General features: G+C 42.6%; 2 protein-coding genes and 1 pseudogene across 2 annotated transcripts; 2 read left to right on the top strand and 1 right to left on the bottom strand.

The window, feature by feature from the left end:
• Positions 1 to 14,977: 14,977 nt before the first annotated feature.
• LOC147957210 (putative F-box protein At3g25750) lies at positions 14,978 to 16,159 on the top strand. The gene has a single exon (XM_087534753.1). It carries the CDS (start codon positions 14,981 to 14,983, stop codon positions 16,157 to 16,159), a length of 1,179 nt encoding a protein of 392 aa, XP_087390879.1. The 5' UTR covers positions 14,978 to 14,980.
• Positions 16,160 to 19,359: 3,200 nt separating this feature from the next.
• LOC147957211 (putative F-box protein At5g55150) lies at positions 19,360 to 21,972 on the top strand. Its single transcript, XM_087534752.1, has 2 exons — positions 19,360 to 19,580; positions 20,557 to 21,972. The coding sequence occupies exon 2, from the start codon at positions 20,570 to 20,572 to the stop codon at positions 21,734 to 21,736; it is 1,167 nt and encodes a 388-aa protein (XP_087390878.1). The 5' UTR covers positions 19,360 to 19,580; positions 20,557 to 20,569; the 3' UTR covers positions 21,737 to 21,972.
• Positions 21,973 to 22,826: 854 nt separating this feature from the next.
• LOC147957212 (uncharacterized) lies at positions 22,827 to 24,518 on the bottom strand (annotated as a pseudogene).
• Between the last annotated feature and the right edge of the window lie 377 nt (positions 24,519 to 24,895).

Below are 24,895 nucleotides of genomic sequence, written 5' to 3' on the forward strand. Positions count from 1 at the left end.
AGCGCGTTTATGCTGAGAGGCGCTACTGCTAAAGTAAATAAAATTAAATGGAAAACAAATAGAAAATTAAATGAAAATGAAAGAAATACAAAAAGGTGAAAGGAAAAAAATAAAATGTAAAGAAAAATAAATGAAAAAGTGGAAAAAAGAGAATGGTTTAGCAGTAGCGCGTATCCAGGAACGCGCTTTAGCTATGTTAGCAGTAGCGCACTTCCAGGAACGCGCTACTGCTACTTCTGACTAAACCGCTTGATTCGTTTTTCCCAACGGCCACTTCCCCCAAATCGCAACTCCTCCGCTCTCGCCGCCGCCGTTGCCCATCGGCCCCGACCCCGGATTCGACGCCGCCTCCGACCCCGACCTCGGCGCTGCCCCCGACCCCGACCTTGACGCCACCCTCCGCCGCGCGCCCGAGCCCCGACCCCGACCTCGACGTCGCCCGCCCCTCCCTTGCCGCAGTCACTGTAAGGCTCTGCCTCTCCTCTTCCCTACCCTCCTCTCTCTCTCTCTACTAGGGCAATTTATATATGTGTTGATGCTGTGTTGATGTTCATATGAACAGGTTCATATGAACCCGAGATTTGTTTAGGGCAGTAGGCATTTTTTAGCATTTAGGAAAAATGATTAGCAATTTTTTTAGGAAATTAGCTAGGGCAAATTTTTATGAAAATGCCTAAACAATAATTTCATTTGCATATTGTTGTTATATGATATATGTCATTGATATTCACTTGCATATTCCATTATTGAAGTGGTTCGATTGTGCCCAAGTGGCTTTGTTGTTTCCAGGAAATGAAGCCGAGTGGCCTATGTTTTACTGGAATGTTGATTCGCTTCCGTTCCAGCAAATTTCAGGTTCTCGATTTGTCCACTTCTTAGCAAAAGTCATGCCGTAATTTTCCATGAATTTCGGCATGACTTGTGCTACAAACTAGGACATATCAAGTGCCCGGGATTTGCCGCACCGGGAAGGAGTCAACGTTCCTGCAAAGCATAGGCCTTTTTTTACGTCATTATTCGTTTTATTAGGTATAGAAATAATTGACTAGATTTAATCGTAAGAACTAGTTGAATTAATAGAACTAGTTGAACATGTCACATTTGTTGTTATTTTTTTAGTTAAAGCAATTTTTCGTGCATTGACGTTGACGATGCCTATCCCGCATCCTCGTCGTCGACTCGGCGGAGGACACCTGCGTCACCAGATGGGCCATGTCCGGGACTGGGCTCCGCCGGGGTGGTACTGGGAGGCGCTACCTACCGGGGGGCGCAGGTTGGTGAGGAGCTAGCCTATCGTTGACCCGAACCTTCTTTTGTGGCGGTCGCGTGGGCCAGTGACGGTCCAGAGGCTCGAGGACCCCGTGGAGGTGGTGTGTCACCATGTCAGTGAGGAGGACACGCACGTCCATCGCTACTTGTTTGCGTTGGAGCACAGGTTCTCCAATACATGGCAGGTTCTCCAGGGATCTCACTGGAGCTAGGATCCTGTGATGGTTCCTTCTCTTTTGGTGTCCACCGCCCGCGCCGATACCCGTCGTGCACCAGGGTTTTAGTTGTATTAGTGATGTTATATGTATGATACTATTCGGTATCTATTAGTGATAATATTCGACGATGTACGGACGCATGAGATGATTTATTTTTGCTTATTGAATGCATGCTAATTTGAATACTTATTTATTTTACGATTTGGTTTTGCTTATTGAATGCTCATGTCAATATGAGTCCTATAAGATATTTTGAGTATCCTGGAGTTGTCTTCGATCAATTTTCAATTAATGTTTCAACTATGAACATAGGAAATGTCTGACAACGAAAAGGATTTCCGTATTTGCAAATACTACAAAGACGAGTGCGGCCTGTGCGACGGAATCTTCCTAGATGATGATAGGCGCTTCAGCATCAAGCTGGACGTGAACTTCGAAGTGGATACAGTAAGTCACAAGGACAAGTCTTTTTTCGTAATTAAGCATGACATCTGCTTCATTTGCTTCAACTTATAATTTAATTTTTTTACTATTCTACTAGCGTATCCCCTGCCATGCAAGAGTTTTTGTCTTGGATAAGATAGGTTTGATACGTCTCCAATGTATCTGTAATTTTTGATTGCTCCATGCTATATTATCTACTGTTTTGGACATTATTGGGCTTTATTATTCACTTTTATATTATTTTTGGGACTAACATATTAACCGGAGGCCCAGCGCAGAATTGCTGTTTTTTGCCTATTTCAGAGTTTCGCACAAAAGGAATATCAAACGGAGTCTAAACGGAATGAAACCTTCGGGAACGTGATTTTTAGGAAGATTATGATCCGGGAGACTTGGACCCTACGTCAAGAAACAAAGGAGGAGGCCACGAGGTAGGGGGGCGCGCCCACCCTCCAAGGGCGCGCCCTCCACCCTCGTGGGCCCCCTGTAGCTCCACCGACGTACTCCTTCCTCCTATATATAACTACGTACCCGCAAACGATTAGATACGGAGCCAAAAACCTAATTCCACCGCCGCAACCTTCTGTACCCACGAGATCCCATCTTGGGGCCTGTTCCGAAGCTCCGCCGGAGGGGGCATCCATCTCGGAGGGCTTCTACATCAACACCATAGCCTCTCCGATGAAGTGTGAGTAGTTTACCCCAGACCTTCGGGTCCATAGTTAGTAGCTAGATGGCTTCTGATACGTCTCCAACGTATCTGTAATTTTTGATTGCTGCATGCTATATTATCTACTGTTTTGGACTATCTTGGGCTTTATTTTCCACTTTTATATTATTTTTGGGACTAACCTATTAACCGGAGGCCCAGCCCAGATTTGCTGTTTTTTGTCTATTTCAGTGTTTCGAAGAAAAGGAATATCAAACGGAGTCAAAACGGAACGAAATCAACTGGAGAAGTTATTTTTGGAGGGAAAGCCAACAGATAGACTTGGACTCTATGTCAGGAGATACGGGAGGTGCTCACGAGGGCGGGGGGCGCGCCCCCCTTAGGGCGCGCCCCCTGCCTCGTGGGGCCCCCGTAGCTCCTCCGACGTCCTCCTTGCACCCATATATACTCTCGTACCCTAAAACTTCCAGAACAGAGATTGGATCAGAAGTTCCATCGCGGCAAGCCTCTGTAGCCACGAGAAAGTAAATCTAGGCCCTCTCTGGCACCCTGCCGGAGGGGGACATCATCACCGGAGGCCATGGAGGAGTATCCCAGAGGGGTTTTCATGACCATGAAGGCCAGGGACCAGAAGGTGGAGGCCATGGAGGAAGAAGCACAAGGGGGAGAACCTCTCCTCCTCTCTTCCGGTGGCGCCAGAGTGCCATCAGGAGGGGAATCATCGCCACGGTGATCGTCTTCATCAACATCACCATCATCATCACCACCCTCATCTCTTTTACACGGTCCACTCTCCCGCACACCGTTGTAATCCCCTACTTGAACATGGTGCTTTATGCCACATATTATGATCCAATGATGTGTTGCCATCCTATGATGTTTTGAGTAGATATCTTTTGTCTTTGGGTTGATTGATGATCTAGATTGGTATGAGTTGCATGTTTTACTTTGGTGCTATCCTATGGTGCCCTTCGTGTCGCGCAAGTGTGAGGGATTCCCGCTATAGGGTGTTGCAATACGTTCATGATCCGCTTATAGTGGGTTGGTGAGTGACTGAAACACAAACCTGAGTAAGAGGGATTGTTGCGTATGGGAATAAAGAGGACTTGATGCTTTAATGCTATGGTTGGGTTTTACCTTAATGATCTTTAGTAGTTGCGGATACTTGCTAGAGTTCCAATCATAAGTGCATATGATCCAAGTAGAGAAAGTACGTTAGCTTATGCCTCTCCCTCATGTGAAACTGCAATAGTGATTACCGGTCTTGTTAACAATTGCCTAGGACAATTCCACACATCGATCCACTAGTATTCCACACTCGCTATTTATAATACTAAGTAATATATTCTAACTTTATGATAACAACACCTACTTTTATGTTTTAGCTCTCCGATACCATGCAAAGTTATCCTCTTCATACCCACAACGTAGTTTTATTTCTCGTTGCTAGTTGGAAGCAAACGTCCGGTGCACGTAGAGTCGTATCAGTGGCAGATAGGGCTTGAGAGAATATTGATCTTACCTTTAGCTCCTTGTGGGTTCGACACTCCATACTTATCACTTCCACCTTTGGAAAGTGCTACGATGATTCCTTACACTTGGGGATTATCAGCTTCTTCTCTCTTTTTGGATCTCAATACAATGTTCTCCCCCTCTCTCGTGGAGATCTATTCGATGTAATCTTCTTTTTGCGGTGTGTTTGTTGAGACCGATGAATTGTGGGTTTATGATCAAGATTATATATGAACAATATTTGAATCTTCTCTGAATTATTTTATGTATGATCGGTTATCTTTGCAAGTCTCTTCGAATTATCAGTTTGGTTTGGCCTACTAGATTGATCTTTCTTGCAATGGGAGAAGTTCTTAGCTTTGGGTTCAATCTTGCAGTGTCCTTTCCCAGTGACAGTAGGGGCAGCAAGGCACATATTGTATTGTTGCCATCGAGGATAACAAGATGGTTTTTTTTATCATATTGCATGAATTTATCCCTCTACATCATGTCATCTTACTTAAGGCGTTACTCTGTTTTCATGTAATTAATACTCTAGATGCATGCTGGATAGCGGTCAATGAGTGGAGTAATAGTAGTAGATGCAGGAAGGAGTCGGTCTACTTGTCTCGGACGTGATGCCTATATACATGATCATACCTAGGTATTCTCATAACTATGCTCAATTCTGTCAATTGCTCAACAGTAATTCGTTCACCCACCGTAAAATACTTATGCTCTTGAGAGAAGCCACTAGTGAAATCTATGGCCCCCAGGTCTATCTTCATCAATTAATCTTCCAACACTTAGTTATTTCCTTTGCTTTTATTTTACTTTGCATCTTTACACAAAAATACCAAAAATATTATCCTATCATATCTATCAGATCTCACTCTCGTAAGTGACCGTGAAGGGATTGACAACCCCTTCACGTCGGTTGCGAGGAGTTATTTGTTTTGTGTAGGTACGAGGGACTCGCGCGTATCCTCCTACTGGATTGATACCTTGGTTCTCAAAAACTGAGGGAAATACTTACGCTACTTTGCTGCATCACCCTTTCCTCTTCAAGGAAATCCAACGCAGTGCTCAAGAGGTAGCAAAGAAGATTTCTGGTGCCGTTGCCAGGGAGTCTACGCAAAAGTCAACATACCAAGTACCCATCACAAATCCCTTATCTCCCGCATTACATTATTTTCCATTTGCCTCTCGTTTTCCTCTCCCCCACTTCACCCTTGCCATTTTATTCGCCCTCTCTTTTTTGTTTGCCTCTTTTTCGCTTGCTTTTTGTTTGCTCGTGTGTTGGATTGCTTGTTTGTCACGATGGCTCAGGATAATACCAAATTGTGCGACTTTACCAATACCAACAATAATGATATCCTTAGCACTCCGATTGCTCCTCTTACCGATACTGAGTTATGTGAAATCAATGCTGCCTTGTTGAATCTTGTCATGAAAGATCAATTCGCAGGCCTTCCTAGTGAAGATGCCGCTACTCATCTAAATAGCTTTGTTGATTTGTGTGATATGCAGAAGAAGAAAGATGTTGATAATGATATTGTTAAATTGAAGCTATTTCCTTTTTCGGTTAGAGATCGTGCTAAAACTTGGTTTTCGTCTTTGCCTAAAAATAGTATTGATTCTTGGAACAAGTGCAAAGATGCTTTTATCTCTAAGTATTTTCCTCTCGCTAAGATCATCTCTCTTAGAAACGATATTATGAATTTTAAGCAACTTGATGATGAACATGTTGCACAAGCTTGGGAGAGGATGAAATTAATGATACGTAATTGCCCTACTCATGGTTTGAACTTGTGGATGATTATACAAAATTTTTATGCCGGATTGAATTTGCTTCTAGAAATCTTTTAGATTCGGCCGCGGGAGGCACTTTTATGGAAATCACTTTAGGAGAAGCTACTAAACTCCTAGATAATATTATGGTAAATTATTCTCAACTAGCAAAAAGGCCCATGCGTTGCAACGGGAGAAAAAAAATACCACACGCTCTTAATTTACCAAAAAATGGTCTATAATCTGAGAATTTGTAGCTACGGCCCAAACAAAGATGGTCTTAGCCTACAAAAACACAGTTCAAGATTCCACAGGTATTCTATATCAACACGGCCTGCATATAGATTTAATCCGTAGAAAGAAATGGGCAAGTGATCATGCATTGATTCATGTATGTGTGAAATGGGGTATTGTTATGGGCCGGTAAAGGAAAACAACAAAAACAGACGATGACACATTAGCACACTACGAAGACATGTGTGCATCAAGGGCGGTTTTCAGTTTAAGCATCACTAACTTATGGTAACTCTGGAACACTTTTTTCACATGCAATTTTTTTAAATGCATGAAGAGTTGTTAAAAAGATAGAGAATTTTTAAGCATAAATAGAGATTTTTTTTCTGGAAAATAACATTTTTGTATGGTCTTCTGTGGACGCAGGTACTTGCATCAATATTTCATCATTATTTCTTGTCATACATGTCATAGGTATTGGTCCCTAGATCGTATTTTTTAAAATTGTTAACAGGTAAACTAACATCATATTTAGATTCTACATATTTTTCTAATCAAAATACATATATAAAATGTTAAATTTGGAGTTATGGTTTAGAAGATATGAGTATTTTAAAAAACATTTGATATCTAGTGCGGGTTTAATGTCAGAAAAATCAGGGAGTTTTCTATAAAATAGCATGATGGAATAAGAATACCTATTTCTTTTATTAGTAGGTACAGATATAGATGGCACACTGAAAGATCTACTAATAAAAAAACGCATGCGATAAAAGAAATTAATGTTTTGAGTGGAAAGATGGATGAACTTATGAAATTATTTGCTAGTAAGAGTGTTACTTCTGATCCTAATGATATGCCCTTGTCTACTTTGATTGAGAATAATAATGAATTTATGGATGTGAATTTTGTTGGTAGGAATAATTTTGGTAACAACGCGTATAGAGGAAACTTTAATCCTAGGCCTTATCCTAGTAATTTCTCCAATAATTATGGAAATTCCTAGAACAACTCTTATGGAAAGATGCCCTCTGAATTTGAGACTAGTGTTAAAGAGTTTATGAATTCGCAAAAGAATTTCAATGCTTTGCTTGAAGAGAAATTGTTAAAGTTGATGAATTGGCTAGGAATGTTGATAGAATTTCTCTTGATGTTGATTCTTTAAAGCTTAGATCTATTCCTCCTAAGCATGATATCAATGAGTCTCTCAAAGCCATGAGAATCTCCATTGATGAGTGAAAAGAAAGAACGCTAGGATGCGTGCTAAGAAAGATTGCTTTATAAAAGCGTGTTCTTCCAATTTCTATGAAAATAAAGATGAAGATCTAAAAGTTATTGATGTGTCCCCTATTAAATCTTTGTTTTGCAATATGAATCTTGATAATGATGGGACTGAATATGATCCACCATTACCTAGTAGGCATCCCAAAAATTCAGAGTTTTTAGATCTTGATGCTAAATTTGATGAAAGTGGGATTGAAGAAATCAAAACCCTAGATGTTAATAAACCCACTATTTTGGATTTCAAGGAATTTAATTATGAAAATTGCTCTTTGATTGATTGTATTTCCTTGTTGAAATCCATGCTAAATTCTCCTCATGCTTATAGTCAAAATAAAGCGTTCACTAAACATATCGTTGATGCCTTGATGCAATCTTATGAAGAAAATCTTGAGTTGGAAGTTTCTATTCCTAGAAAACTTTATGATGAGTGGGAACCAACTATTAAAATTAAGATTAAGGATCATGAATTCTATGCTTTATGTGATTTGGGTGCTAGTGTTTCCATTATTCCCAAAACTTTGTGCGATTTGCTAGATTTCCGTGATTTTGATGATTGCTCTATAAATTTGCACCTTGCGGACTCCACTATTAAGAAACCTATGGGAATAATTAATGATGTTATTATTGTTTCAAATAGGAACTATGTGCCCGTAGATTTTATCGTTCTTTATATAGATTGCAATCCTTCATGTCCTATTATTCTTGGTAGACTTTTCCTTAGAGCGATTGGTGCAATTATTGATATGAAGGAAGGGAATATTAGATTCCAATTTCCATTAAAGAAAGGCATGGAACACTTCCCTAGGAAGAAAATAAAATTACCATATGAATCTATCATGAGAGCCACTTACGGATTGCCTACCAAAGATGGCAATACCTAGATCTATCCTTGCTTTTATGCCTAGCTAGGGGCGTTAAACGATAGCGCTTGTTGGGAGGCAACCCAATTTTATTTTTAGTATTTATTTCTTTTGCTTCTGCATAGGAATAAATCTTTGTTCTAGCCTCTGGTTAGATGTGTTTTTATGTTTTAATTAGTGTTTGTGCCAAGTTAAACCTATAGGATCTTCTTGGATGATAGTTATTTGATCTTGTTGTAATTTCCAGAAACTTTCTGTTTACGAAAACAATTGTTAAAAATCACCAGAACGTGATTAAATACTGATTCCAATTGCTTCTGATCAATAAGAAAATTTTCTAGGTCGTCCTATTTTGACTCATTTTTTGGAGTTCCAAAAGTTTGCGTTAGTTATAGATTACTGCAGACTGTTCTGTTTTTGACAGATTCTGTTTTGCGTGTGTTGTTTGCTTATTTTGATTAATCTACCGCTAGTGAGGCAAGTCCTTCGTGGGTGATGGCCATGGTGGGATAGACAAGGTTGCTTCTTCGTGGACCCTTCGTGGGTGGAGCCCTCCGTGGACTCGCGCAACCGTTACCCTTCGTGGGTTGAGGTCTCCATCAACATGGATGTAGGATAGCACCACCTATCCGAACCACGGGAAAAACATCCGTGTCTCCAATTGCGTTTGAATTCTCCAAACCCTTCCCTTTACATTCTTGCAAGTTGCATGCTTTACTTTCCGCTGCCTATATACTCTTTGCATGCTTGCTTGAATTGTGTGATGATTGCTTGACTTGTTCTAAAGTTGCTAAAATCTGCCAAGAACTAAAATTGGGAAAAGGTTAAGTTTTTATTTGGTCAAGTAGTCTAATCACCCCCCCTCTAGACGTACTTCCTATCCTACAGTTTTTCAATCAATTGGCCCTCGATAAAGCAACGGTCACCTGCTACTGTCTATAAGTACTACTACTTCTGTCATTAAGTCTCTCTATATAGCTCAGCTCTTTCATTGCATGTATTTATAATTATCCTCACTATATTATGCAGATTGAAGATCGCCGAATTGAAGAAAAGACAAATCGGTGATATTGGGTTCGTTAACACAAATCTCATAGATGCAGTTCAGGTTAAACATCATGCCGCACAAACCGAGGCCAGCTTGCTACGATCATTCCAAATAAATGAACACAAAGATATAATACTCTTTCCTTACAACTTCAAGTGAGTGCTGTCTTGTGCATATTCGGTTTCCCTTATATATTAGTCCAGGTTATAGTAATGTAATTGATGAGTTATGCATGCGTGTGCAGTTTCCACTATATTCTCCTGGAGATTAGGCTTGAGCAGGGAGTAGTAACTGTCTTGGACTCGAGACGAAAAGATCCCCAGGAGTATGCGGACATGACTGCAATCCTCGAGAAGTAAGTTAAATCGATCATTATCCACCATATCAGCAAATTTGTTCATTTCCTGATATCAAGTAATTGTTTTCTTTTGTCTGGCAGGGTTTGGAGAAAATTCACCACAAAATCCTCGGGACTGCCGAAGTAGCTGCAATTTAGATACCCGAAAGTAAGTACTATAGTACCATGTTCCGCGCGTCTCCTAGCTATTGATTCAAGCACTAGTTTCATCAATACCATTTGGCATTCTTGCTTATCTGTTTGATTGACCTCTATTTCTTGTAAAGTGGTTGTGGCAGGAGCAAGGGAATGATTTCTGTGGATACTACGTTTGCGAGTCCATCCGCCACACGACCTGTGAGCGGGGCTACTCTGACAAACAATATGAAGTGCGTAAGAAATAATATTCACAATTTTTTTTTATTACCATCATTTGTGTTGAGTTTCATTCATTCATATATATATGTATTGACCCCTTCTTCAAATTAGATGTTTCGGCAGCAGGATGAACTCCTAGAACCAGATCGCATGCGAGCAATTCAAGAGGAATTGGCGGCATTCTTTCTTGACCACGTGATCGCTGAAGACGGAGAATACTATGTGGACCATGCGTCCATAATGTAGGAGATTATATTTGTAAAAGATAATTATTGTATATATGTAGCCGGTAGTGTCGGACGATAGATATACGAGAACTTGTTGTTCGACCAATCTCTCGGAGAAGGAGAGGTGGTCGATATCACTTCTCTCTGTATGCATATATGTTCATGACGATCTTCTGTTTCCTTCGTTTGCTTACTACCTAGTTAGCGTGCCTAGTCCTCTCTATACGTATGTATAGTACGTAGCGTCGACCAAGCACGGACATAAGAGAAGACACTTCTCTCTATTAATTAGCTATCTAACACAATATATGAAATACCTAAATTAACCCCCCAAAACCCCCAACCCCCCCCCTTTAAAAAAAACCAAAAACCCCAGCCACAGAAATGCTGACGCGTGGAGGTCTATTGGTCCCGGTTGGTGCCACCAACCGGGACCAAAGGCCCTCCTGCCTGGGCTCGGCGCACAGGCCACGTGGAGGCCCATCTGTCCCGGTTCTGGTTTGAACCGGGACTAAAGGGTGAGGGTATTAGTAACGACCCTTTAGTCCCGGTTCGGGAACCGGGACTAAAGGCCCTTATGAACCGGGACAAAAGGCCGGTTTTCTACTAGTGTAAATGCATGACGCAATAGCAGACTGCGTTTTTATCACCTGCTCCCGCGAATGCCAATTTTAATTGATCAACTACAAACTGGCATACATTGGTCTTTGTTATCGCATCCACATGCATCACAGCAGGAAAACACCGTGGGGATATGTTCAAACTTGTGGTAGGAGCAAGGAAACAGGAGAAGGCGACCGCCAACCAAGCACGCAAGAAATTGTTATCTGCTGCACCATCCATTTCCTTAATCATTTTGCACCAAGATGTTTGTGTTGGTGAGCCTTTGGTATTGATCTTGAAGATTGTGTACATTTTGGATGTGTAATCTGCTCTATTCTCATAGCAAACCTTCCTCCCCCTGTTTGGCAGACCCCATATCCTGTGAACACTTGCTGCATCTACTGGAATCTTGCCCCTCTCTGGGATGACAAGTTGGGAAATTTCAGGGTCGTAATGCTTCATAACCCACTGACTCAAGTCTCCTGGCATGCTACATGTTGCAATATGCAACAGACCTCCAAACTCTATTCGAATTACCTCATCCTTCTGACATTGCACTAGATCTTTGCTTGAACAACCTTGCTGGTGATGCCCTATTCCTACGACCCTACAAGCAAGAAATATGGGCTAAGTCTAATCTCTGTGTGACAAAAATTAGCAAGTATCAAAATTGTTTCGTCCCATCCAGAAGAGTATAATTTTTTCTTATAACTTCAACATGCTCAATAGTGCTAGTGGCCTTGCTTACACACGATGATTAAACAGCTAGTCCAAAAAAACATACACTCATTACTCAAAATTGGCACAATCATCACTCAACTTCGAAAAGAACACATAAATCATACAGCCTTAAAAATGTAGTCTGGAAATGACAAATCATGATGCGTAAATACCTCATTTCCGCCTGTTCTCTAGCGTTTTGGCTTCGATTCCTCCTCTTGTGTGACATCCTTGCCTTCTAAATCATCATCTTGTGCACTGGCGTTGCTAGCTATGTCTGACGGGCGCTTCCCACGTCAAATTATTTCTTTAGTGCGCCTACGCTTGTAGCCAATCTTTGTTGGGTTCTGTTGCTCTGATGAGTGTGCCTGCATTGGGGGAAAATGAGTTCATCTGTTTCGCATTGAAAAAAGCAGAAAAAACTCAAACATGGCAACAGCACCACCGCCACCCCGTGCCACACTCAAGCTCTTACCTCTGTTTCTCGTACACCATCTGGGTTTGCTTGTAAATCCTGACCATCACTTTTGTTCCTTGCCTCGGACATTTTCGACACTGCAAACACATAGTACGATATTTTCAGGTTACAGAAAAAAAGAACTTTACTACTTGTAACACTATAGGTTGCTAGCAAAACATGAAAAAAAGGCATTTCCTAGAGCTTGCTGATGAACCATTATAGCAATGCATGAAACGAACACACACAACTCCTGATGAAAGGCAACTGTGGTTCGTAGTCACGCGCAACTTGTATACTGATTTCTGGCAAGTTATTAAGAAAAATAACCTCAAAAATCTACATGGTACTAGCAACTATGAAAAAAAACAAGTCCAGGCAATTTCTGTTTCAAACACCGACATTGCTAAGGCAACTCCTTCACAAAAAAATCGAAGCAACTCAGCGAAACGCCCTACTACTCGTAGATCAGACAGCTCTTCGTTTCGGCAACTCATCCAGAATCAATCAAGCAACTCCCACACAATGTCAAAGCAAAAAAAATCGGCGAACACCCTGAAACTGATCAGACAGTTCTAAGTTTCGGCAACTCAATCAACGTTGATCAGGCTACTCCCACACAATATCGAAGCAACACGGTGGACGCCCCCTACGACTAGTACAAAATACAGCTCTAATTCACCAACTCATCCAGCTTCAATCAGGCAACTCCTACACAATATCGAAGCAACTCCACAAAAAATCCCAAAAACATACACATGAACTGCCAAGCAAATCCCCATACCTGTCCATCCCCATCTCAGACCAAACAAATCTAACAACACACCACCAACCACCAATATCCTCAGGACATCCCCACGGCATGAATCCCCACCACGAGGAACCGCGATTCGTCCCTGCCGTGAAACGTGAAGCAAACCACTACCATCTATAAACGCGTGATTACATCCATCTCCCTGCTCGCATGAATCCCAATCCCCCCGCAACATCGAGTACCTAGATCCATACCGCGGGAGCAGAAAAAACGGTGGTGATGGGTCCATCTGGTGCTTACCTCGGGATTCCAGAAGAACGACTCGGCCGCCGAACACGTAGCGCCGCCGGCGACCTTCACCGCGCGCCCCTTTTGCCCTTCGGTGCCGAGATTGGCCCCGTTCCGCCTTATTCTGCGGGGCTCGTGCGCACCACCGCGCCCTCGCGCAGCTCTGCCGCTCAAACACAGCCACAACGCATACCGCCACCGCGCACGTCCTCCGCTCTCCGGCAACCGTCAGGGGGGGGGGGAGGGGAGGGGGGCGGTCGAACTTGCGAGAATGGCGACGAGGAGGGAGAGGATTGGGTTGGGGAATAGAGAGCGGAGAGAACCGTGGAATAGCGGTGCCTAGCAGTTTCGAAATCTGCGCCAACGGTAGGACGTGGGGGTAGTGGTGGGCCCTGCCAGGTGAACAGTTGTCCTGGTGAAGCCACGAAACGTCCATCCCAACAGGAAAAAACCTGGCCTCGACCGCGCAGGCGCGGACGCGATCCGACGGTTCTCAAGGGTGTGTGCTCGAACGTGACAACCAGCATCCATGCACTTTTTAGCATTTAGGATATTTTTTATGGGTGTTACCACGTTTACTAGGAAAGGAGTCAGCAGGGGCCGCTGTTCTGCTATGCTCTGTTTTTTCAGCCGGGCCGAACACAAAAAGTTCAGTGGCGAGAAGAATCCCATATGGGGCTGATAATAAAAGGAAAAAGAGAAAAAAAGAAGCCCATATCGGGCCAGGTCGGAGAGAGAGATAGCGCGGCGACACCGCCGGAGAAGACGCCGCCGGCACCAGACTTCCACCGCCTTGTCATCTCCGACCGCCTGCATCCCATCCTGCTCTACAAGGTCTGGTTTGTTCCGCCCCCTCCCTTCTCCCTCTCTCCCTCATCTCATGAGTGGAACCCCAGTTTTCTTCAATCTCTCCTGTGCCTATCGCTGTAGCCTGTACTGTAGGTGCGTCGTGGTTCCTCTTCCTCCCAAGTATCAGAACCCTATATAAATCACCAGATTTGGTGGTTCTGAGGAGAAACTGGTTTGGGTGATTTGCAAACTGGACAAGAGGATTACAACTGCCTAAGTCTCTGTAAGAATTTTAGCCCGCGTATCCGCACCGCCACCTGTATTGGGCATCAACAGAGCTAGGACTGCACCTGTTCTATATTCGTGGCACCATTTTAGTATCATCATCTTAAGATACAGATAGATGGTCTCACTGTCATGAACACGTTTTAACTTCAGTGGAGCATTTGCAATGGAAGTTCATTTTCTATTTCCTGATATAACTCTGCCGAGAATCAAATTCCTCGTCTGTCCAAGTGTTTTAACAATGTTTGTACATGTAACTAGTAAGATGCCAAGTGTAACAATGTTTTACATGTAACAAGTAAGTCATATACATGATATAGTCTGAGTCGTCCGTGCAGAAATTATCTCGAGTCTGCAAGTGGACAGGGGGATTAGAAGTTTAGAACTGCCTAAGTCGTTCAACTACACTAGAAGAATTTCAGCATATCCCCGTGTCGGTTATCGACAGGGCTAGAATGGCAGTTGTTCTGTTCGGTCTATGCACCAAGCAGAAAAAAAGGTAGTAACTTGCGGCACTGTTATTATCATCTTCTATATATTGATGAGTCTCATTATCATGTAGAAATCAGTTCATCTTGTCTTCATATAACACTGCAGAATCAACTGAATCAAATTCTTTGTCCGTGCAAGTGTTTAGCAAAATTTTCTTACATGTTACTGTGTGAGTCATATACAAGATATGAAGAATATTTAAATGTGCTTATCCATTCTACTAGCATGCTACCTACAATTCCCATTTAGTCAACTCGTTTTGTTTCTAGCCTGTCATTTATTTATCAACTCATATTATCTCTAACCTTTCATATATTGTGTTTTGTAGAGAGTTTACCACGATGCAAAGCTCGAGCAAATTGTCTGGCCCCTTTGTTTCTACTCCCTCTGGTGTGTCGGGGCTCCAAGGTTGGACTGACATTCCAGTTGACCTGTTGCATTCCATCGTTCCTCTGTTGCGATCATATGTCGACCTATTTGTGTTCGTTAGCACATGTCGTTCTTGGCGTGTTGCTTTCTTGTCATACCCATCCAAATCAACCTTATGCACGGTACTCCCGCCTCTCCTTGTCCAACCCAATCTCCTTGACCTATCTCGCCATCTCCCTTCTAGCAATGGTCGCCATGAGCTACGCAATTGTAAGCTCATCGATCTAGCCAAGCAGAACATATCCCATTGCTGCCAGATTCCTCGAAAGACTTTTGAGAACATGTGGTTTGTTGGCTCTTCCTATGGGCATCTCATCTGCTGCCTCAAAGGGAATTTATTTATTGTTGATGTGTTCACTGGTGTCGAATTTTCACCTCCATCTCTTCCATTGAGTTGCGACTTTGACTTCTACTACTATGGCACTCTGACAGCGCGCCCTGCATCACCAAACTGCCATCTACTTGTCAGCACCCATCACTCCCTGTTTGATTGGCCCATTGGAAGTGACTCTTGGTCTCAACTCAACCTTCCCTATTCACGCATAGATCAGATTGTGGAATTCACCGGTCAGTTCATCGCACTGGATTGCCATTGGAGGATCCACATTCTGAAGTTGGCCCCCCAGCTTGGTCTGGAGCAGATAACAACCAGCAGGTTTTTCGACGGCATGGCCAAATGCCCACAAAGCCGATGGCTAGTAGTATGTGGTGACATGCTTCTCATCGTTGGCCATTACGAGAGCTTGATGTCATCTAAAGCACCAGTCCTATATAAACCATACCGTCTTGATATGTCGACCAGACCTGCAAAATGGGTGGAGGTGAAGAAGCTGGACAACTGGGCACTCTTTGTAGGGCGTGATTTCAGGAGCCCGTCGTTTTCTTGCTCGAGCCCGGAACAATGGGGAGGGTGGAGTAACCGGCTATACTACGCCCATAACTTTCAGCCTTTGACCATACATGGGTTGGGTGACGATGCAGAGGCTGTGTGGGATCCTTCCAATGACCCCAATCTTTTCTATGGGAGGAAGAGGTACAAGAAGGTGCAGGCCTTCTGGGTGTATCCGAGCATGTTCAGTTCCGATGGCTAGTGATCGTCAGTGTGCAACTACGGCTTGCTGCTCTACAATCTTCTTCTGAAAAACATTAAAGACGTCTACAGCTTTGGATGGGTGATTTTCATGGTGGAAGGAGGGCCAAAGATTTTTGCTGTTAGTTCCATCCTTCTGTTTTCAGAACACTGTGGGAGACTTTTACTCAAGATTTTTCAGTTAGTTTGCCATTCCGTTTTCTGTTTAATCTTTACATTACAATAGACGAATATGTAATACGTTTTGCATTAAGAAAAGTACCACGTTTTGCTTATTTGTGCTGGAATAGGTAGGTTTCTAGCCGCTTAGTTCAGCATGCACGGAAGTGCTTAGACCTTAGAAAGAGGTGTGTGTTCCTTTTATCAGTTATTAGGTGTGCTGTTTAACTATTTGCTGGAACTCACAAGTTTCAGGTGTAGCTTTGCCTCAAGAGGAATAGTGGGGCCTTGTGAATTAATCAAGGGATCCCATTAGGCAGTGTATGAGAAAGGGATTCTTCTTCAGGTGCACGCTTTGGTTTCAGATTGCGTGCATCGAAATGGCCGCGTACTTGTAGTAGAAAAATGCACTCCTGAGAGCACATATGTATCTAATCAGATGCTTGGGCGGAGTATATTCATCGGGAATATTTTCTCTGATTGCTAAATGGATGAAATTCAAGTTCGCACCAGATTTTGCTTGGTCGTAATATAGGAAGGTGAAGAGCACCAAATATACTCCTGAGAACATCAGATGCGTACGCTCTTGTGTTGTTGATTGACAGCTCTTCCTCCTGTGTCCTGTATCTTCAGTTTCATCTTATGTTCAGAGAATAGCCTACATGAACATATGGCGTCGGCAGAGCTCCCGATGGAGAAAAAATGTTTTTCCTCACGAATGATCTTGGGACGATAGAATTTGTTTTTTGTACAAAAAAAATTAGTCCAACGAGAATTATGTTGCAGTATTAAAGCTGCAGTTTTCATCCCTCAAGCTTTGTTCCTAGTCGCCTACAGCTTTAGGAATCCCAAAAATTGCTCAGTTTAGTTATATGCAAGTCGCCTGAAAATTAATTTTGGGTCAGTTGATTTTTGAGCTGTTCATTTCTGCTTTAAGATTTGTGTATCTATTTTTTCTGGGATGGTCTGTGCGTTGTTTTGGGCTGTTTTTTTGACTGACCTCATATTTCCGTCAGTCAGTTTGTTAATGGGCCAAAGCCCATTACTGTGAGACATAGCCTTCCTCTCTTCCCCTTTGTTGTTTCTGTTTTTATGCTTTTTTTTGCTTTTGTTTTTTGCTTTCTTTATTATTTCTTTATTTTTATTTTATATTTATGGAATGTAAATAAGTATTTTTTTTAGTTTTTTATATAATTTATTTCTTCTGTAAGGGTAATACCAATACCACTAATTCATTACTTCTTAGTAACATCTTCTTTTGCAAAATTTCACTATTACGTGTCTATGCTTTCATATTATAAAAAAGCATAATTTTTGTTTAAATTATGTGCACATTTTGTTATTTTTATTGTTTTCACTTTATTTCTTCATAGTGGGTAATACTAATATCACTAATTCATTCCTTCTTAGAAGATATTTTTTAATTTTTGTGTGTTTAAGTATACATGCAGGTACTAATAATATGTGCGTATATTATCGTAGAATGTGAAAAGTGCACTATTATATGCTTATTCTTGCATATTCCGAAATGTGCAATTTTAGTGTAAAGTTGTGTGCAAGTTTTGAAAGTTTTTTGTTCTTCTTAAAGGTTCATTACTTCTTAGAAAACTTCATTATCTTGTTTTTTTTTCTTTTGATAGGGTAATACAAACTCCACTAATTCATTCTTCCTTGGAAAAACTTTATTTTTTATTTTGTTTTACTTTTAGTTTTCATTTCATTTCATTTTCTTTTCTAATGGTAGTACAAGTGGCACTAACCCTTTACTTCTTAGAAAAGATTGTTTTCTGAAACTTTCACTATTATATGTTTGTTTTTTCAAAACTTGTGTGCAAATTTTTTTAATACTTGTTTTATTTTATTTTATTTTTTCTTAAAAGGGTAATACCAATTTCTTCTTAGGGATTTTGCGTAAATTCAACTCCTATATGCTTATTCTTGCATATTGTACAAAAGCACGGTTTTTGTGTAAATTGTGTGCTATGGTTTTTCATCATTTTGTGTATTAACTAATTCTTTCTCCACTTGAAAATTTTCATTTGTTGTTTTCCTTTATTTTTGTTTTATTCATCAACGGGCTGTTGTAGGATAAACAACGATGAGTAGGCTGGGCCGCTGGGGTACCAATCACATGCATAATTTGTGATGGACCATGCTTGCATGAGATACACATCAATCACATGCAACAGTGCAGCCCTGGACACCTCAATCCGGGGCGGCAAACAGTGCAGCCATCGGCACGTCAATCGGTAAAATATCTGGTGCACCGGAGCTGCACCGGTAGCACCACAAGTGCGGGTGCACCGGATATATTCCCCATGTCAATCACCTCGAGCGAGATTAATTTTTTTTTTTGTGAAACTAGTGAGATTAATTCACATGCAATAGAGCAACAGGAAAAAAATTTTACTGACCATAAATTGGTTTTCAATCGACTGATGTATAGCCTGTCCCATGATTGCTACATGGAGACCAAATATAAAGTGCGAAGAAAAAAAAATCCAATTCCAAGTATACTACTCCCTCCGTCTCAAAAATAAGCGACTGAACTTTGTACTAAAATTAATACAAAGTTGAGTCTCTTATTTTGGAACGGAGGGAGTACTTGTGTAAGCTCTGTTTTTTAAGAGCAGTGTTGTAGTCTCTCCGTGCTTGAAAAAAAAGCAAACAAATTTGGTTTCAAGTCAAACAATGGAAATTTTGATAAAGTTTATGCAAAAGAATATCAAAAACTACAAGTGTTCATGTGCCTCATAAAAAATATTCATGTGTTACAAAGATTTTTTTTAAAGAAAGAAAATAGAAAAAAGGACAAAAAGAAAAAAAAGAGAAAAAGAGAGAAGCACTAAAAGAAAACTAGAATCAAAGTAACCCGGATAAATAAAACTTGGTCAAACTTTAAAGGTTACATTTAGGAAAAACATAAATTAGAATTAATTTGAATGTAGGGAGACCATTAAGTCTTCGTTTTTTAAGTTTTTTTTTTTGAGACATGAAGGAGACTTTAAGTGTGGGCCAACGTCTAGGACTTCAACTCGTTAGCATGGGCTGCCCAAGCACGACCCAGGGTTAGCCCACACCCAGATAAGCTAGAGGAGACGACACGAGAGCTTCTGGAAGCAGCAGCACCAGAAGCAGAGACCAGTGTGAAAGCGTAAGGGAAGGCGAGGTCTGCCGGAGCCACCACCTGCCGCCGGAGAAGACGCCGGCGTTCGTCAGCCAGCCGTAGCGCCGTCATGGCCGACCTCTACCTCCTCCCCCCTGTAAGGCCTGCGCTCTCTCCCCTCCCTCCTCCCGCCTCCCTCTCTGGCCTAAGCCCTAGTTTCATTTCCCCTGAATTCTGAGTTCATCTTGGTTTCTGCCTCTAAATCCAGCCCTATCGCTTAGCACAGAACTCTGATTATCGTTACCAGGGTCACAAGATTTTGGGGCAAAATATACAGTAGGTGTGTACAGTTTAGTACCAAAACTCTGATTAGTAACAGTGGTTTTCAGAGAAGAAGAAATTTGTGTATCTCGCATACCCAATCAAGAAAAAAACTCTGATTGATACTTATAGAAGACCGGAATTTGATTTGGGCCGGTGTTTTGAGGAAAAATTAGTGTGTTTCGCGTACCACAGAACGATCTTTAGATGGAGTGGGAAGATAGAATACATTAATATGTCGGTGTACCGGGCAGTTGCATATTTGCATTACTGTCACATTTATAATCTCATGGTCTGAAGATGCATAGGTGTCTTGCGACGGAGTTTTAGCCTTTCAGGTGATGGTTTCCTGATATGTTTTTTCAGTGGAAATTAATGTTTTTTTTTCTTGTTATTGTATCAATTCTTGAACGTGAAATCCTACCGATGAGTTGGATGCTGATATGTTTTCTCTGTGAGCAAGGACCGTTACCCCATGGTCAGTCATGGTCCCTTGGTGTTTTACACTTTTTTTGGAAGTTTTTGTTTTTGCTTCTCTTTTGTAGTTTCAACAGTTTTCCCTAATGAAATCGGGGGCTTTCCTAATGAATCCCATAATATAAGGAAGAATCCACCCAAAACCAACCATTAAAATTACACATATTTTTACATGTGCATAACAAGTCTTGATACAGGGCATACATTAGACCCAAAGAACAACACATGTTTATCCATGGTTCTAACTTCTAACAGGCTATCTATGTTTTCAGTTTTCATTTCGTCATTGCCTTGTCTTTCTAATTCGTTGCCCTTCAACTTGTTATGTTTTGCAGAGAGTTTGCCATAATGCAAAGCCCTAGCAAACTGCGTGCCGCCTCTGTGTCCACACAACCTGCTCCGTCCATGCTCCGTTGTTGGGCAGACCTCCCAGATGACCCACTTCACACCGTTCTTGCTTTGTCACGATCCTTCGGTGACATTCTTGCCTTTGCTGCAACATGCCGCTCTTGGCGTGCTGCATTCTGCTCATACCCATCCAAATATACCTTCTGCTCCAAATTCCCGCCTCTCCTCGTCCAACTGAATGCCAGTGTTCAAGCTGCCAACCTTTCTTCTAACAATGGTCGTCAAGACCTGCACACATGCAAAGTCATTGATCCGACCAACAAGATAGTCCCCCTTCGCTGCCAGATTCCTCGAGAAATTTATCAGGAGATGCATTTTGCTGGCACTTCCTATGGTCAACTAATTTTTTGTCGTGGTGGACATTGTCTTGTTGTTGATGTATTCAGCGGTGCGAAGGTTTCACCTCCACGTCTCCCATTCAACGGCGAATTTGAGAGGGAGATCTACTTCAGTGGCACCCTGACAGCTCCCCTTGGATCATCCAACTCACACCTCCTTGTCAGCACTACAACATCTTTGTTTGACTGGCCGGTCAGAAGTGACTTTTGGTCTGAACTCCAACTTTCTCATGCATGGATAGAACAAATTGTGGAATTCAATGGTCAGTTCATCGCAATGGATGATTGCTATGAGATATACACTTTGCAGCTGTCGCCCCAACTTGGTCTGCAGAAGATAACAGCTGAGTTTGTCAGCGACCTGACCCCAAGCTCATATGAGAAACCTTGGCTGGTGGTCTGTGGTGACATGCTTATGATGGTTTTCTGTTTTAGCACATATGTTTCAGGCCGGACAGTATTTGTAATACACCACCTTGACATGTCAACCAAACCTGCAAAATGGGTGGAGGTAAAGCAGCTGGACAATTGGTCACTATTTGTTGGGGGTGATGTGAGGAGCCGGCCATTTTCTTGCTTGAGCCCAGAACGTTGGGGAGGAAGAAGCAAGTCGCTGTACTATGCGGGCCTTCGCTCTTTTATTGTGCATGGGGTGTGCGATGAGGAAGATCCAACTGGCAGTCCTATGATGGAATACAATAGAAGCTGGTGCCCCAATCTGCAACCCCTCTGGGTGTATCCGAGCATATTCTACTCAGATGGCGAGTGATCATCGCGTGCAACTATGGCTTGCTGCTCTACAAGACTACAAGCTCTGACGAAAATTTCCCCTTGCAGCACAGAGCATGGATTTTTGCAAGTTGGATAAGAAACAGGAGATGCCATGTAGCATTAGCACTTGCCAAATTTTACTTTGTTGTAAGAGAAGTGTAAAGCACAGAAAGATGTACTTAGTAATCAGCTTTGCTTGCACACCAATTGACTTTGTTGCCAGAAAGCATCAGATTCGCCTGCATACATCTGCTGTTGTCGTAAATCTTCTTTGACATATTGCAGTTTTGCTGAATCATAGTTGGGTCCAGAACATGCTCGGACTCTTCAGAGTCAGTCTAATTTTGCAGCATGGAAGAGGAAACCGCCGCGGCGACACCACCGGAGAAGGACTCATGAGAAGCACCGCCCGCCGCATCGCCGTTGTCTCCAAGGCAGGCTCTCTCTCCCTCCACCCTGGTAAGGTTTCACCTGTTCTCTTGGTTCATCTTGCATGTAACTGCCTCCTGCTTAGTACGCTAGATGCATCCGTATCTAGACAAATCTAAAACAACTGTGATGCAGAAACTGGCCCAACTTTAAGATGTATCATAAATTCGAGGATGAGTTTTTTAAACCATAGATTACAATATTGTATCAAATCCATTGGTGCCAGGTCATGAAACACCAAGATTGGCAACAGTAATGGGAAGTGCCACCTTTTTTTCAAAGTGGATTTGCCGGCACACAACAAAGCATTATGATACATTTTGAAACAAGAAAGAAATTAATCAAAACATCGAAACTACTTTGTGCACCACGTGCATGACCGATTTCTGCACGATGCATTATCGGATCGGATGAGGTTGTGGATGCTGCTTCCTAACACCAACAGCTTGATTAATAACATCGTGCATAAATCGGCCAGAGGACATCGTGTGTATAGCAGTGCTGATAAAACATTACGTAATACTCTGAAATAAGACAAACTTTGCCCAAACAACAAAATGTAGCAGGAATCTCAAAGCAATGTTGGACGACGGGTGCATACACGTTATATGAAGTGTGTGATAATATGTGTGATAATATCATTTCTCAACAATAATGGCTCACTGTCCAAAATCATAAACAGAGCCCCGGAGCACCCATAGGTTCTCCAGTTGACTGTAATGGCCATCATCCCCCGGCGGTCTCATTAGACTGGATGAAATGGCTCTGGTTCTGCTCGGCACTGGTTGACCAAGCTCGATCGCAGTCCAAGGTTCATCCAAACCTTCAATAGGTCTCGCAACATAAATGCAGTTGCTCTTTCCTCCCCACCTCTCGGGGCTCATGCAAGAAAATGTAGGGTTCCTCCTATCAAAGGTAATAAAGAGTGTCCAATTCTCCAACTTCTCTATCTCCACCCACTTGGCTGGTTCCGTTGACATGTCAAGGTGAAAGACTCGAAACTTCGCTTGGATGCCATATAGTTCGTCAGAGACTACCAATAGGTCAACCAGGAGAAGCCTCTCGCCACATACCACCAACCATGGCTTGAAATGGTGGCCAGTAACCATGTCCCCTCCCCTCACAACTGCTACTTCATGCATGGCAAGTTGAGGCAAAAATTGCATAATGTGGATCCTCTGAAGAAAACCGATGGCAAACATCTGACCTTTGAAGAACACGATCTGAAGGATGCAAGCACCACAAGAAGCAATTGGCTGCTCAACCCATGAGTGTGTTCCAGACTTCCACTGGACCATAGAGGTGTTCGAACAAAGGAGAGAAGACACGAGTTGGACGAATTGAGTGGAGCCGTAAGAATCCCATAATAGTAGTTCTCAAATTTGTTGCCACGTTGGAGTTTGGGAGATTTCGTTTTAGTGCCAGTGTACGCATTGACAAGTAGGCAGTGTGTCTGATCAAAGAATATAACATACCCGTATGAGGAACCTAAATAGCGCGCTGAACTTTTTGCCGCTCATCCCCGCATGATCATTTTGCGGGGCGGGTACGGGTATGGGGAATATAAGATACCCGTATGAGGAACCTAACACCCGCTGAGCATTTCGCGGGGCCAAACATCGAGGGGACAAAGCTGTCCTAGAAGGATCAACAAGCTCCCATTTGCATTGCGACAAAAGGATGCGCGTGGCACTGCGCCGCGGTCGACGAGCATAACGGGCATCAGGTTTGAGGTGGGGCGGGGGAAAGGTGGATGTATATATAGATGGAAAAGAAGAGCCCGTGGAGCGCCAAGATTTGCAGGTGCCAGCGAAGGCGAGGAAGTCATGGAATGAACTCAGGAGAACAATCACTTGGTGAAGCATGACGTCGAGGAGGTCTGTCCAATCACGGTGTTCATGCAAAGGAGGTGAGGGAGAGCCTGAAGCGGATGGCCTGCCAGCAGCAACAGCGACTTTTCTTTCAATGTGAAAAATTTAAGGTTAGTAGAGCAGAAGAAAGAATTCATACAGAAATGCTGTGTGAGGCAAACAAGAAGGACCAATTAGATTTATTGAGAAAATAATCAAGCTTCATGATTTTTAATGCCTACGACAAGCCACATCAGAGTTGAACAACGTTGAGTTCATCGTCTAGCCTTGTACTGGATCTCAGTTTGGAAAATCCATCATAATTAACTAGATAAACTTGAGATGAAATCAGAAGTACCAAACGGAGTTGGACAAAGACTCGAGCAACAAAGAAGGTGGGGTAATCAAGGGTGAACGTGCAGACCTAGTAGCGCTGAGAGCGGTGGGCAGCGCCCGCGGTGAGTGGTCGACCGGCGCTCTTCCGCGGCTGCTGCCGGCCATGGTCGCCTGTACGTACGTACCACCACTTGTAGAAAAAGGGCCATTTGTCCCGGTTCGTAAGGCCCATCTGTCCTGGTTCTGAAACCAAGACTAAAAGGTAGTTACTAATGCCCTAGGCCTTTAGTCCCGGTTCTTACACGAACTGGAACAGATGGGCCTCCACGTGGCCGCTCCGGCAAGACCAGGCAAGAGGGCCTTTGGTCCCGGTTGGTGGCACCAACCGGGACCAAAAGACATCCACGTGTCAGCAGCTGGCAGGAGTTGAGTTTTTTTTTAAAGGGGGTGGTTTAGGGGTTCTGGGGGTTAATTTAGTTTGTTAGCTAGCTAACATAGAGAATTGTCCTCTCTTATCTCCGTGCTTGGTTTACCAACGCTAC

This window comes from Triticum urartu, chromosome 7A, assembly GCF_056163025.1.
Source record: "Triticum urartu cultivar PI428250 chromosome 7A, HENAU_Tu73, whole genome shotgun sequence".
Lineage (NCBI taxonomy): Eukaryota > Viridiplantae > Streptophyta > Magnoliopsida > Poales > Poaceae > Triticum > Triticum urartu.

What these genes read in the sequence shown, in the direction of transcription:
- LOC147957210 (XM_087534753.1), top strand. Translation starts at nt 14,981, where the DNA reads ATGCAAAGCTCGAGCAAATTGTCTGGCCCCTTTGTTTCTACTCCCTCT.
- LOC147957211 (XM_087534752.1), top strand. Translation starts at nt 20,570, where the DNA reads ATGCAAAGCCCTAGCAAACTGCGTGCCGCCTCTGTGTCCACACAACCT.